The sequence below is a fragment of the Apteryx mantelli genome, chromosome 2 (assembly GCF_036417845.1).
Source record: "Apteryx mantelli isolate bAptMan1 chromosome 2, bAptMan1.hap1, whole genome shotgun sequence".
NCBI lineage: Eukaryota > Metazoa > Chordata > Aves > Apterygiformes > Apterygidae > Apteryx > Apteryx mantelli.
In genome coordinates, this window is record NC_089979.1 from 119354600 (window position 1) to 119371072 (window position 16473).

At 35.0% G+C, this 16473-nt stretch overlaps 1 protein-coding gene across 1 annotated transcript in view; it reads left to right on the forward strand.

The window, feature by feature from the left end:
- Positions 1-16473, forward strand: part of ULK4 (unc-51 like kinase 4) — a 249784-nt gene that overhangs the window by 30444 nt on the left and 202867 nt on the right. The window contains exon 18 of the mRNA XM_067292453.1: positions 12330-12437. Within this exon, the coding sequence (XP_067148554.1) occupies positions 12330-12437 (108 nt within the window). The remainder of the gene's footprint in view (positions 1-12329; positions 12438-16473) is intronic.

Here is a 16473-nt window from a genome sequence, read left to right on the forward strand (position 1 = left end):
TTTTTGCAATGCTGAGCTCTTTCTTTCCTACTGAGGTAATCATATAGTATTAAAGGCATGAAAGCATAAAACCTGTGAATATTTTCAATGAAATGCTTCTGTAGTTTTGCATATGACTTTGTTTCCAATTAAAACTTCATAGTATTTTTGTGATTACTGCTTCCCCATCTTTTCTTTCCAATAGCTATTTTCTGTTAGATATTGTGAAGTCTGTGGCTCAGTGTCCAGTTCTGTTCATATCCCTTCTTCCACACTGATATTTCATCTACTTGAATTTTAAGGTAGAGGAGGTTTCCCCCATCAACTTTCTCTGGAACCTTGTGTCCAGTACTAGTCACCCTTTCTCAAAGTCACTGTAGGAGTTAAAGATGATTTTCAGAAAGGCAACAAGAATCATTAAGATAAGTAAAAATTCTCTTAGGGAATTAGAGTCACATTGTTTAGTAAAAATGTATCTTCGAATCATCCTCAAATAATGAATGATATAGGGAACATCTATCAGGATGCTTTTTGTATCCTTTAACTTAAGAACAAAGCCACTTTATGAAGTTGAGAAGTGGCGAATTAAGATCCAATGAGAAGAGATGTATATTGGCATTATGTGTAATGAGGCAGTGAAACTTCTTTCCACGTGAGCTCATGAAAGCCAGAAGGCTAGTGAATTTCAGAAAGATTTTAAGTGTTGATATGGAGAAAAGCATCAGAGATAGAATAGCAGGTGCTAGCAAAACTCTTTCAAAAGGCTATAAAAGCTCATGGTTCAGATTCAATGTCAGTACCTAACTATTTGGAGTTGGGAGATAATTTTAACTGGGGAGTTGATTGCCCAAACTCTCTTTGTATTTTTTTTTGTACTTTTGTCCTTAAGTATCAAAAAGCAGTCTTGATCCAGCTGATAGCCGCTTTGTGGCTTGTGTTTTTATTGACAGAGATTTGTCTTCTGAAATTGTAATCCCTTTCCATATATTTTGATTTTAAATAACTGAATAATTCTTTTTTAGGATAATACTATAATAATATCAAACCTTAATGTACTGTCACAATTGGTTTATAACTGATGCATGCATGGAGTTATGTCAAGTTCTTTTTTATGCCTACTGAATTTATTGTTTATAGCTGGGAGAACTTGTATTTACATTCAATAACCAACATAAAACCATTATATAGTGATATTTCAGAAGAAACTTATTTCTACAGGGAAAGCAGGACACTAAAATTTACTTCTGCTTTGGAATGAAAAATTAAAAAAAATTTTACCCGTACTTTTCTGTATACGTGCCGTGAAACTGAAGTGCAATTCAGATATAAAACTGCTATATTTGACCTGCTTATGTATAGAGTAACACATCTCGCATCAGAGAACACTTTAAAAGGATTCTTCATAATTGGTTGTAATGATTGGAAGTGTTTGATGTTTCACCAGACAGCTCGTAGGACAATTTTCAACTTATATGGTTTCCTGTAATCACAGATTTTGTTGGTTCCAGTTCATATCTCTACCTATCTTTGCTGCAATATTTTGCAACACAAGCTGTGAAATTTCTGATAAAGCATAGCATGACTTTTTCTGGATGAAACCTTTGTATTCATTTTTTTAATAGAACTGAAAGCTAATTTCTCACGTTCTGTTATTTTCATGTCATTGAACCTTATGCGGAAGTGATACCTTGTATTATTTGATGGTGCTAGTATGTCAGTTAATATTTTTGGCTGTATAAAATTATGTATAAATGAGGTCTTATGTATGATTTTAAATTTGTATGCTGAATTTCATTTTGGTAATTAATGGTTTTAAATATTCCTAGTTTGTAGACATTACTAGGTGAAATAGTTGATAAACTGCACTTTGTGTTCTTTTTTTAAAGTTGGCACAGGTTTGGCAAGACCTATGGCCCTTCCCACTGCATTTCTTTTAAAAGTGGGAAAGTTTCTTGTTTCAATTGTTCTGCTTCAAGCTTTTCGTTTTCTAATATTCCATGCTCATTTCTTCTCTTACAATTACCTGTTTGCATATTACTTGCTGCAGTTAAAGAAATATAACTACCTTACAAAAAATGTGGTCAAGTTCTGACTTCTCAAGTAGCAAACACAATATCTGAAGCTTAAGATCTGTGTAATTTACCCGTTAGCATGAAACAATTGTCATATATGGTTTAAAATGGAGCTGTTCCGATTGTTCACTTTTTAATGAAATTCCAAAGTTTTTTCTTGCATTCTGTCTATTATAATGTAAAAATGGAGCAAGGGATATAATTAAGTCCTATTTAAAGTAGCTAAATATTTTAAGCTTGTAGTTGAAAGCAATATTTTGATTTCCCCCCCCACACACACTATAAAATACCACTTTCTAAATGATAACAAAGAAATACTTTTTAACTTAAATCATGTGGTAGTCGATAAGCTTCCACTTTTAAGTTGGTTATTCCTTTGTCCTAGATTATTTCCGGTTAGCTTTTACAAATGAGTGATTTGCATTGAAGGGAGTTTTACATGATGACAACTGTAGGATCGGTAATTTATTTAATGAGAATTATCCCTCGTGAGAACCAAATTTATTCCAAAATATTGAAATATGTTACCTCTTATGTTCCATTTCAGAACAGGAAATATGCAGAGAATTTCTGCTGTGCAAGACCTTGTAAGAAACAGCTTGACCCAATGAGGTCTTAAAAAAAAAAAATTAAAGGAAGTAAGATAAGGATAATTGTTAGGCTGATAAATACATGTCTATACTGCCAACATTCAGTTATATTTTTCCCCTCAGTTCAGATGTTGTACAAAATTTAAAAAACAACAAAACCCCCCCACTATATATGTTTTAACTTTTCCTATCCCTAAAGCTACCAATTTCAGTTATGCCTCAGAGCAGAGGTTGTTTTTAAGGAGGGGTGTAAGAGAGGAAGGTAATGCTTCATGGATTAGTTTGTGCAAAGCATCCTTTGCTAGGGCTGCAAAGAATGAAACTTGGAAGCTCCTTTGATTTGGAAGGCAGCTTGAGGGCTCTTGAACAGGCTTTGCTTTTTGCCCTGATCCTATGGTGATAAGCATTTCCAGGTTAACTTAATTCCTGAGGAAAATGATGATTATGTGAAGTGTACTGTGTGTCTGACAGCTTCCTTCATTATGTATGTACTGTGCAGTGGGAAGCTTAGTTTTCCTGAGTGTTGTAAGATGTGGGCTTTTTCTGAACTCATTTCAGTTTGTTCCTCCTACAGCATAATTTTTTGAGGTTTTTGGAATATGTTCTTGTGACCTATTCTGTGTATGCATTGAATAATTTTGTCTATTTTGGGTGTTTGTGTGAATCTAAACTTAAATGTTCAGTAGTTCTTAGAGGTTTTTGGCTAGGAACACATGCGCCCCCCCCCCCCCATAAACGCGCAGTGCATGCACATCCGCCCACCCAGCCACCCACCCAAGCCAAATTGAATGTGCGTTTTGATTTCCCCCCCCCTCCCCGCCATTAAAGCCATTAAATCCAAAACAGGTAAATTCAAATCCCATACAGGAAACATAAGGTATGTTGCTGCTATTTTCACAGATACATAAACGTGGTTATTTGTCAGCATTGAAAAAGAAAGACTGAGTCTGTCAGCCGTACTAAATGAATGTGATGTTAACAAATGAGCTCAGTCAGCCATTTCACCAGTGAACTTTGGGAATATACTGTAGCCTTAGCTTACTCAGTAAAGCCTGTACCCTTGAGAACATTGAGAGCTCTTTCAATGAGAGAAGAATAAATTCCAGAAATCCTAGAGCCCCCAGCATGCTTACTGCCTGCAGTCCCCTCTTTGTATTTAAAATTAGGGAGCTAAATCCATCTGTAGAAAATGCAGTAGGGATACTTGAACAAGCCTTACTTTTGCAGCTAATAAGCAGATCTGACAGCTAAAGGAGCTGGGCTTCTTATGAATGCCTGCCTTGCATTTTACTTGACTTTTTAACTGAGTTACATAAAGGTTACCATTTAGCATATCCACCCCTTCCTTTCTTAGCTATCAGGAAGTTTAAACAAGAGAAAATCCTTGATTTAGGAGGGTGTTTTCTGGTGCTTAAAAGTACAGTCTCTGAGCCTTTTCTATGCTTAGTGTGTTCATAATGTTGTTTTCGGATATGGATTCTCTGTTGTCTAAAAAGAAATAAGTTTGTGCCACAGCCTTCTGGCACTGAGGCATTAATAATGTCTCTCTTCTGCCTTGCTAGTATTATTTTTGTGAAACCTGTAGAAACACAGATCTGAGGTTCCTTTGAATTTTTTACCTATTCATATTCTAGTGAGAAGAAGCTAGGTAACATGCTCCAGATGTTCGAGAACTGTGGTCTTCTGTTTTTCATGTACTATTTTGAAGATAAGTACTTAGTATAAATACTACTGCAGTTTTTTCTCTGGTTAGTGATGCTATCTACTTTTCTCAGCCTGGTGACAGTGCTTTTCCACAAGGAAAGTGAGATTGCTTTTGGCATTACTTGCACACATTACATGATGTGTGTGTGCTTACAAGACACTGAACTTGAAAGTAATTTCTATTATGCTCAGGGCATAGACAGCAGGGTTTTTTTGTTTGTTTGTTTGTTTTAATATCTGTAAGGGTCTGCAGCATTACAAATGCATTTTAAATTCCACTAATGATTACTGACATTACATACTAATAACTTAAAGATGGAGTAATATTGTAAATCTGTACATTGCCACCTACTTCTTAAGGTATATCTCCTCTTTGTGAACATGCTGTAATATTTATTTCCAGACTTAAAACTGCAGGGAGACTTCTAGATATATTTTGAAATGGGTTGAAAATCTCCTATAGATAATATATTGACTCTAGGTATTAGGTTGCTGTAAATGAAGGGAAGGTAATGACTGTCTATCCAGATGTGAATCTTACTTCTTTCCTTTTATGTTGTAACTGTATTGTATCCATACAGTTTGACAGCTACTATAAAATGTCTAGATAATGTATTAAACTTAAAATGCTTTTACCAGCCACTGTGGAACTTGCAGTTCATTACTAATTACTATATTGAAAGGTAAAGTGTAGGCAGGTTGTGAGAGGGGGGAAGTACTTTAGCTAGGAAGGAATTTTTATTTGACACACTTGGTAATTACTGTAAATTTGACTTTCCGAGTTGCATTTTCCAGGTATTAAACTTCATTTACTACTCAAATACTATTACCTAAATACCTACTGCCCTTTAACCTTGAATCAAAATCTATGGACAGATTTTTTTAACTTTATGCTTTCATCATTCCATAAGAAAAAATATGTTTAAAATCTGGTGCAAATCACTGTTGTCAGGAATAGAAGTAATGTGTACACATGATGGAGGAAAAAGGAGCTTTCTTTCCTCCTTTAGGATATTTTATATACATTTTTAAATGATATAGTAATAAATATTTGATATTATATAAATATAGTAGTAATATATAATGATATTAAGTTTATTATATATAAATATGTGTATATTTATAATAGTACTTGCATGAAGTATATGTCATGAATCACAACTACTTCTGTGATCTGCTTCATAACTTCAGTTGCAGAGAACATGTGAAGAGCCTCTTAAGTTTCAATAAAAGGCCAGAGGCTCTACTTGTTTGGTGTGTGACATCTTCTGTGAGCTTGTATTTCCTGCACTTGGATTGTATTTGGTTACTCAAATGTGTTCAGTGAACAGCTGACTATCATAGGGCAAATTTTTACACTGTGCACTCTTTAAAGAGGAAAAAAGGGCTATTACCTGATGACAGTAAGTATAGACTGGTATTTGAGAGGCTGTAAGAATAGGGAGTATCCTCTATAAGGTGTGGTAACTTAATTTTCAGTGTTCTCTACTAATTCTCTTTTTGTCATACCCCTGTACAGTTCTATTGTTCTTAGGGTTCTGGTAATTTAATTATGCATTTTGGGTTATGAATCTCTTTCCAGGTACTAACGTTACTCTTTAAGGGATAAATTAATCATAATATATTGAAATAATCAGTATAAAATTTTATGCAATACATATTTTTGTTTGTTAACAAACAGATTTTATCCAAAGTCAGCCACTGATCTATGGCTTGCTTCTTCAGACAGATTTTCTTTCTTGTTTATTAAACCGGTTATTTTTTTAAAATGAGAACTTGAATTTACTGCAATCTTGACTAGCTTTTTGAAAGTTTGTAAGTGCATAGGAAATGAAATAATTTCTTTCTTTAAATTTGTTTAACTCAATTTCATAACTTTTTCATTCAAACATGAGAAAACAGTAGGAATTAGAATATATAGAACCTGTTATCCTCCTCGTATCACTTTTGAATAAAAATAATAACTAGATTTTCTAGTCCTAAAATCCTGAAGGAGAGTGAGTCCAGAAACAGTAATTTCTGTTCACTAGCATCAGATGCTGTTCTTTCATTTAATTTGTATTAATCTTAAAATTGAAATTCTTAACTTTAATTAGCAACCAAAAAAGCTGCAGAAGATAGATTATGTATCTAGTATATTTAATATGTTAATTACATTTTTAAAACAATTTGAGTTTTGAGGCAACCAAATAAACCTTAGTAAAAGTGAGTGTACAAGTAATTTATTAAACATAAAGTTGAATTCACATTTTTAACATAAAAGATACAAATCTGAAAATTTTAGGACTGCATACATAAATGTATTTGGATAATGTATCATCTTATGAAAGTTACCTATTTATTAACTATTCTTTGGAAAAATAAAGATTACAAGTGCAAAACAAGATTAATGTCGGCTATTTAAATGAAGATTTTTTTGCTGGTTGAGATATGTCATTAAAACTGATAATTTTGAACAGCCTGCTTTGATTCTCTATAATAGAGGTGTAATTTGAGTTGTAATTTTTTCGTCAAGTCCTGCCCACAGACAAACTTAGCTGAAGTATGATGGTGACTTTATATCCTTGGCTAATCTGCTGGGGACTATTGGCCACAACTGATATCACAACCCATCCATTCTGTGTAGTCTAAATACTGTTTCATGGTGTGTTCACTCACAATCTAAAGAGGCTAAGCTGAAGGGAGTTAACTCAAGCATGGATAATGTGAGTTAATGCCATAGTGCTGACACATTTTTATTATCTTTAGAGTTACTTTCACTGTGGAACCAATAACACTAAAAGTTTATTTCATCACAAAAGAAATAGTAATTCTACATAGCTATAGAAAGCAGATCTAATGAAGGAGAAAAATGCTATCGTTATATAATTGGCATTTAGCATAGAATTGTGCTTGAACCAAGTTGACTACTACTTTTGCAAGTGGATATATTGACAGCTTTAAAATCTACTGATTTATTTATTGATTTACTTAAATATGAAAGTTAAGTTCTGTCTGGAATGGCAGAATATTTAAAGTTGCTGAATAGCATCTGGAGGAGTCTTCTGAAAACAGTTAATGAGCATAGCATTATGTAAAAAAAGGGAGAAGGTCAAAGTTTGTTTAGTAGATCTTTTTGCTTCATTTGAAGAATTATTTCTAGTTTTTATATTATTTCTCTGTAGAGAAATTGGGGTTTTGTTATGAAGTTGTTAAGTAGGTGAAGGAAAATCAAAAGAACATTGAGGACAAACTCTTTAGGGCTTCAAGGAAGAAAAAGTATTGCCAAATATATTTGTAAACTGTACTTAAAAAAAAAAAAGGAACATTTTATGATTTTTAGCTAAGACTGAAAATGATTTTTTTCTGGAATGCCCGTTAAACTCTGAACTTCTGAATATTTTTTTTTTTTACCATCTGATTCACCTTTCACTTCCTTAAACACTTTTGCAAATTCCCATGCCATGTGATTTTCACAGAATACTTTCTTGCAAAGTCTGTTAAGATTTTATGGTAGTTTCCACAGATTATTTTCTCTGAGCTTTTGAGACCTTTTATCAATATTTTGTCTCTTTCTGTCTCGATGCAAATGACAGTAAGGTTGGAGTCAGGAATCTATCCTCTGCCTACAAAAATGTTATGACCTGCAAAAAAAAAAATTGGATTTAATATTAGCAAAGGATCTAGGAGACAGGAATACTTATTTACCAATCAGCAGATTTTATGCATCCATGAATTTGTGGTCATAAAAAATGTAAACCTTGTAATGAATGCAGTTCAAAATCCAGCAAATAAAAAGCAATGTCTATGAGTAGTTTTCTGATAGCGATCTCTAGAGGAGGACGTCTTGCAATAAATCTGAGCTGATTTATAAGTAGTTCGTAAGCATTGAGGTACTTTCTTCTCTCAGGGTGTTCTGATATTCTGAACTGCAAGTCAGGGATGATAATGAATTTCTTTTCAGGTGTTTCAAGATTATATGCATTTTTACTGGTCCTCTCCCAGAAAATAACAATTCTTTTTTTTCTTCTCCTGCCTAGCATATCTCTCAGTTGAAATATTTTCTAAGCCCATATTGTTTTGCTGTGTGTTTGCTCTGTATGGATAAAAACTTTAATTATGTTTTTATTTTTTATTGGTTTATATACTATATGTTCCATCAGGGATTTAATAAAATATTGCATATTTTTATTGGGGGCTATATAATGACAAATTTCCCATCTGCTATGCAGTAAGCAGTAGCCAAAATGTGTGTTTTGGCATTTATATATGGTTGGATGTGTTTGTGTTTTATACAGACTTAAATTTATGTTCAAAATCACAAAATAATTTTTTTTAGCTTCCCAAAAAGACTCAGAATAAATTTATTTTCTTTTCAGCTGCTTCTTGCTTAATGTCTAGATTGGACTGTGTTTTGATAGGCCTCATTTATTGATAACACACACAAAGTACAGAAGATTCTAGTAAAATGCGTAAGACATTCACCATGTTTTTGTTTGTGCAAATTGTGGAATCTAATTTGATATGATGAACTGATTTGGTTCTTTTGTTCTGTGACTGTTTTCTAATGTATTCTGGATCACATTCCTTGTGATAAGAAAGTAGTGGAATGGTGCCCGTCATGGCATAGGCTTTAGAGACTGAGAGACTACAGACTGAGAGACCAGTTGACAAAGAGGAAAAGTTTAGGCAGAGGACAGATCATGCTGTGGGAGGGGAGAACTTTTTTTTTTTTTACTGTTATTTTTTCCTGTGCTACCTGAAGTAAAACAGTGTGTGACTTTGGAACTCTGAAAAACTTTTGCGTTATTATCCTCTAATTACTGCATGTCCCTTCAAAGGTAGATTACATTAAATCCCTTTCAGAGGAAGGATTGTAGCTCACTTTGCTCTCCCCTTTGGGAGTAAGTACAGAAGTGGCTTTGGCCCACAGCTTTTCTAACAAGATAGACTAAAATCCTTTGTAAGTTTTATTGTAAATTGTTAATATGAATGACTATAGCACCTTTCTTTCACTCCAGATCAGACTACTAACCTTATATACTTCAGTTTCCTTCTGCTTTCTGTTGTCCTTTCAAGTATGTCTGTTTGCTTGGCTTCATGCTTTCTATTTCCCAAGCTTTTCCCTCTCCTACGCTTCTTTCACGCAAGCTACGCTTCTGTGGTTATGCCCGGAAAACGTGTGTATATTTATCATTTGCTTCTGATCCATGTCACTCCTTTGTCTAGGTAGTAGCTGCAGCACCCAAAAAATTGGAACCAAAACTGACTGCTGTAGCTACAATGCAAATATATGAATGTGGTTATATTTTGCCATCCATCTTTATCTTGCTGCTTTTCTTCCATTTCAGAAATGTGCAATATGGCATTACAGTCAGAAATAGCATGTGTTCCCTCTGTGGGGCCCTACGTTCAGCCCAGGATATAGTCTGTCTCCATAACCCACTCTGTCACATAACTTTCTCTATTTAAGAAGAATATGAAACAGTTTCAGAACACATAATGGCCAGCAAGTCACAGTTTAACCACCTCTGCATTATCTTGTTCCAGCTGCATCTGTCAGATTTTGTGAGTTGCTTGACTTTTCCAGGTCACCAAGTGAGGTGGTTGCAGATTTTTAAATGTATTACCTGAAATCCTATTTTTTGTTATAGAGCGGGCTATAGGGGTATTTCAGCTGTGTTGAAAACTAGTCATCTGAACCATCTCTCATGGTTTATCTGAAGGCTAATGTCCGCTGTAATTTTTTCAGTGTAGGGAAAGCTTTTAATAATGGTAAGACTACAAAGCCTGTAAGTGTTAGTGTGGTGGGACTTGTGCAGCTGAGGTGAAGTGGTTCCTTCAGCATGCAGTGAAGAAGCCAATGCTCAAGAGAGTTAGACTTGGATCCTCCACAGAAGGAAAGGAGAAAGGAGCCCATGCTGGTGTATAATCAGAACTGAAAAATTCGTATCTTTTTGTTGGATTAATTTGAAACCAGTCTGCAAGAATGGGTTTTAGGTTCTCCATTTAAACACTAAGCTAAGTGAAGATGAAGACACCTTGGGAAAAAGACTGTACAAAGTAAGTGGTTTCCAAGAACTGCCACTATTTAGACTCCTTGCGCCTGGGTTGAAATGCCGCTAGTTTGTATTCAAATAGGACTGTAAACGTTGAGTTCCTTGAGGTGAGTGACTGTGGGCTGTGCTGTGTGTGCTGTGTATAAAGATAATACTCACTCAGCTGGGGAAAGCAGAGTATTGTTATTTCAGCTGGTTATCTCTTCCCTATTGTTTAACCATATTTAAAAGTAGTTTTAAACTAAGACAGAGCAATAAAATATATATTACACTGATCCAGTACTTATTATGATTTGATTAGTTAGATAAGACAAATCTTTACTGTATAAACTTTTTTCTTTTTAATCAGATTTTGATAGCATTGTGACTGTCTAAGACCTAGAGTTCCCAATGACTTTGGGATAGGACTATTTTGGAGATAGTCCTATTTAAAATATTTTTTTACAGAGAAGCCTGTTGTTCTCTAGCAAAGAATAAACTAAACAGATGAAATGTCTTGGTGATAGTGCTGATATGCTTTTGCTGTTTAAAGAGGAAAGGAAGAGTTTATGAACAGAAGAATGAAATAAAATTCATGCTTCATTTGTTATGCTAAGGGAGCTCATAATGTGATGGTTTCTATTGTCTTGTTTTCTGTATAATACCATAGTGAAGTATGCAATAAGTATACTGTTATTTGTCTGAAGTACATTTTTCTGTTTATGTAGGTTAAGATATTTCACAGCAATGCTTTCGTTAGATCCTCTGGAAAAAAAAAAACAACCCCAAGCTACACCACCATGCTTCACATTTACAGTAATAATTAAAAAGTTGACATTTTCCAAAAACAGAATGGTGTGTGCAATATTACTGTTTAGAAGTACATAACTCCGGATCTCACTTAGCTTAGCATGGAAACTATTGGAAACCACTGACTTCACAGGCAATATCTGTTTACAGAGCTTATCTTTGCTGCATCTCTTAAGTACTTTAAAAATATTGGACCTAAATCCTCCCTTAACTCAAAGGGGCTATTTAAGGGACATAGGAAGCATGCTAAATACATATTCAGTGAACAATCTTTTTCCCTCCTCTTGCAAGGCATGAGTGTTTTGGAGGAGGGGGACATGTAGATCCATCTTTCTTTAAAGGGACAACTGGCAGCTCTACTGCTACGTGCTTGCTGCACACTGGAACATATGTGGGAGAGCTAACTGTCTATCCCAGCCAGTAGACGGCATGCTTTTCTATTTAGTGTGTAGTAGCTAAAAGCTCATTTGTTCTCTTGACTGAGTTCAGTATTTAAACGCTAGGCTAAAACCCTGTCCTACATATGTATGCGGAAAGTGGTTTCTTACTAGGTCATCTGCACAAGATGAACCAGAATTTCCTTTTTGCTTTTCTTTTTTTTTTTCTCTCAATATAAATACTATATATCGATTTTGCAAACAAAGTCTGAGGTACTGAAATCATAAATATGTCCAGTATTACACAGCGAGTCACTGGTAAACAGAGATCAGGAGACAAAACGTAAGTGTTCATATCTCCTGATTTAATATCTACACAAAAGGCAGCAGTGTTTGTTTTGTTTGTTTGTGTTTTGTAACCTGATGCTGAGAGGAACTTTTAGATCTTTTGATATAAAAGAAGGAGTAGCATCTAGTCTTTCTTTCCTGGCATTTCTGCTTCTGTTTTCCTGGTGGAAAGGGAAGAAGGGATAGCTGACAATTGTCTCCAAGACTATTTCCATATTGCATTTTACTCTGTCCAATATGAGCTGTTTTGTAGTTTGTGTTATTTTTTCTTGTCCTTCCAAGCTTACTCTGTCCTTTGTAAATGGATGTGTCACCTAAGTGAAGAGTATATGATTAAGATGGCATTTCAGATAAAGCTTATGTTAACTTTTGCAGTATGTTTTGCCTGAGAAAAGATTACATGTGTTGTTATATGATTTATTTTTATGTTAGGCAATCATAATTTTAACTGAACTGATCAGAGAGAACTTCAGGAATAGCAAATTGAAACAATGCCTTTTACCAGCACTTGGGGAGCTGCTTTACCTCATAGCCAATCAGGTAAGACTATCAAGTGACCTTTATAAATTCCTTTAATGTATGTGAAAAAGATTTTTCCATGAAAAAGTAAATAAAAAGCAAATGTTTTTGTTACTTGTATCCTCAAATGTATGAATTTTGAGAGTTTCTTGTCCATGTATGTTCTATGATACTTTTTTTTATGTTTTGAGGAGCATGTTAGTGCAGACATGTACTTCATCTAAGAGGAATTAAATTGCATTGTTCAAATAGAGTCTTGTTAACTCCATAAAACAATGACTTCATCAGTCACCACAACAACTGGTGGCTTCCAAGTGGCAGATCTAAGGGTTATGTCACGCTGTCATGCTATGAAGGTTCGATAGCAACGACTGAGACAGTAATATAATAATAATAAAAAAAGATGTTTATTTCCTCACACAAGTTCTTGGATTCGTAACATCCATTAAAATAATGCGATTACTAATTTAGGAAGGATAACACTAAACCATCAGTTACTAATTTAGAAAGGATAACCTGAAACCGTCAATTACTGCGTTATTAATTGGAAGGACTGCTTATCCCTGCTTGAAAGCTTTCTTGTTCACTCTCCTAGTGAGAGGGCTCTCAACCTCGAGGAGTTACCTTAACCCAGCGTCCCAGGAAAAGGGGAGGGGGGGGAATACTCACGGTCCAGCCGGAGAGGATGGTCAGGGCACGTTCCCGTCCCTGCTCAAACTCTCCTAGCTGCCAAGCCTCTTTTTATACGGCTGGGGCTCTGGGCAAACACTGCTTTTGCTGACTTTTGCGAGTTTCACAATCACAGGACTGTTTGTTTGTCTGCTCGGGGGGACCCTGCTAGCGAGGCAAGACCACAGCACCTCCGTATTGCTTCTCCCCTCCCCGGGGGTCCGTGCAGATTCCAGGTGGCAGACTTCACTTCTCCAGTCTTGTTAATCATTCCGCAGCCTTGTGCATATCAGTCCTTGCGCATATCGGTTGGTAGACGACTTTAGTCCTGTTAACTCCTCTGTTCAACAGCTTTGCGCACGTCAGCTCTTGTGCTATCAGTTCTTCTGCATATCAATTGCCAAACTTCAGTCCTGTTAACTCTTCACTCGCCCGTCAGGTTAGAACGCCTTAGCTAGAGACTTTGATTAAGAATAGTGTGGACCAGGACAGCCTATGATATCAGTGAGGGAATGTATTTAGTTCATATTAGATATCATCCTGGCATGATTGAATTCACAATACTGTGGAAAAGGAAGTGAAATGATCCTGGCTAATTTCAAACGGAATTATGTTGATTTCTGACTAGAACTGATTTAAACCTTTAAACTAGAAATACTGTTAATGGTAGGAATTGAAGATGACAGCTCTTTTAAACACCAACTTTCTTTCCCCTTATTTTAAGAATAAGAAACTTTCTTTTTTTTTATTAGAAACTAACGTGGGTTCAAACAGAAAAAGGATAACCCAAAACAAATGTTGAATGCAGTTCTCCAACTGCCCTCAAAGTCCAGGCCTTTGCATTAACTGCATTGTTTCATTGGTCTAAATACTATCACATAAGTTGCCAGTCTGTGAGGCCACTTGATAAAGGAATGAGAGTACAATGTGGATCTGTATTTTGGCTTACTATAGTTATGGCTATGTGCATAACATCCATGTTTTATTGTCTTTCTCCTCCTTTGTGTCTTCCACAAGATGAAGTGGTTGCCTTGCTTTTGTAGGTTAGCAAACATCATCCTTTTGCTGACTGGGCAATTGCCAAAATCTCTATTAAACAAACACAACCACAGAAGATGTTCTCACACTGAAAAGTTGTGTTATGGAAAATATATCTACAATCACAGTTAATTTTTAGGTGTTTTTATGTTTTCTTAGTTTTCCTTGAAAAAAAATTCTGTACTCTGTGTCATCTGATAGATTGTAAGTTACATGATTTTAACCACTAATAAAAACTAATTAACCTAAAACTCCAATTGAAAATTATATTTGGCAAGAGTTAGTATTTTGCACTGCTTGATTCTTATTTTGAAATCAAACTTTAGTGATTAAAACAACTCTGTTTACAGTGGCTCTATAACAAAATGATTTGGATGTACTGACCGTAATAGTTTTTTTTTTTCTTCTGAAAGTGTAAACTAATAATTTTTAAAATACATATATATTTATGAATTTCACAGAATGTTTGAAGCATGACAACTTGTCTTTAAATGACAACTCTATCATGTTTCAGGAAGATCTATAGCAATTTGTTGCATTGCTCTGAATTATAACTAATTATTAGATAACAAGAACAACAGATTTAGAACTGTTCAGTTTATATGATCTCAAGGCACTGTATCTCTGGAAAACTTCAAAGATACCAGTGATTTGTATATTTGGAGGTGCTGACACTTATGTCATAGTTTAAAAAAAGAATTTTGCTCATTATAAAGCTTTTCATTTTCTAGTACTGTACCTATGTATCTGCAGAGTGCTGTAGTGTTGTAGACATTTTATTCCTGGTTAAACTGCAGAACAGTATTATTGAATGACTCTGTCAAGATCACACACCAAGTCAGTGGTAATATATGAGGAATCAAGAATGTTTATTCTGGGTTCGTATCTTTAAACAGCAAACCATTATGCCTTGACTTATTTAAGAAAAAATATGATAATTGCATCTGGTTGATTAAGAACTATATATAACCTGTATTTTGTTTTTCTGCCTTTATTTTTTCCCCGTCCGTTTTTCTGTTCAGCCTACTTCGTCTTATCAAGCTCCTAAATATTTATCTTTTAAACTGTGAGCTTTTGGAGGCATTTCTGTGTTTTGTTTTTTTTTTGGGGGGGGGGGGTGCTTGTTTTTTAATTTTTTTTCCTCTAGGGTTTTGCTAGGTGCTTCTAGGTTCTACCACAGTATTAATATTAAATAATGATAAAGACTGAGTATTTCTTTTTCAGTTATTATGAACATATAGCTTCTGTCAGCCTTCTGCCAACCAAAACTGATTCTGGAGTCTGTTTGAATCTACCTGAGAGAGCCTAACAAGACCCACTTAATTAAAAAAAAAAGGGAGGGGGAGAAAATTCAGTATATCATAAATGATCAAACACTTAAAATCAAGCTCAGCCATCTAGGTGCAGCATGATTCATTGAGTTATGTACAGTGTCACTGGTTGCAATTCTGTGGCTCAGAAAATACTGGAAAGAGTGTAGATAATCATAATGGTCCTCTGCTGTCCTAAACTCTGATGTTGTGTGGGTATTTGCATGTGAGATCTAATAACTAAGATTTAATACTCAGTCTCTGTGGTTTTTCTTCCAAACAGAAGCCAAGAGTAACGCAGAAGTAGCGTGAATGGACCCTAGGGAGAATGCTTTTAAATATATTGCCTTAAGGGAAAACTTTCAAGTTTTATATAATATTTCTATTAATTTCCTGCTGGCTGTATTATTAGGGTACAGAATGTAAAGCTTAAGCAAAATCAACATGAGCAAAAAGTAGGGAGGTCCCTCAGTGTTTGGCAATGTATGTACATTTATTACATATATGAAATTACTTAGATATGTTCAGGTAATTAAGAATGGTGCTGGATTTCATACACCTTTGCCATTTTATTTTTTTTAAATCTCTAATTGGGGAATAAACCTGCAGAAGGATGTTTATCAATTTGAAGAGTGGAAGAACTTTCAAGACTGTCATTTCTTGGGGCTTTTTATTTTTTGGTACATTTAGTGTATAGAGCTTCAGAATAACTTGACAGGATTTAAATAGTCAGAAATTAGATGAATAAAGTAAGAAACAGACCCATGCCAGTTCCAGCTCAGGCTGTCAGTTTAGCTTTGTTGTGACTCCTAGTCTTGTCCTTCCTTTTCCAGGTGGAGAAGAGTCCACTTTTGACTCCTAGAGAGTAACCTACCATCCTTCTTTGAAACTTGGGTTCTATTCTCTTAAACTTATGTACTAAGCCTTGGAAGGCAAACTGTGGTTAAATGTCAACATGTCATTGTCCAGATGAGATGAGGGAGGTGGAATATGGTACTGAGAGATCTGATGTCTCTGCCTCATGTCAAACCAGTTTAATT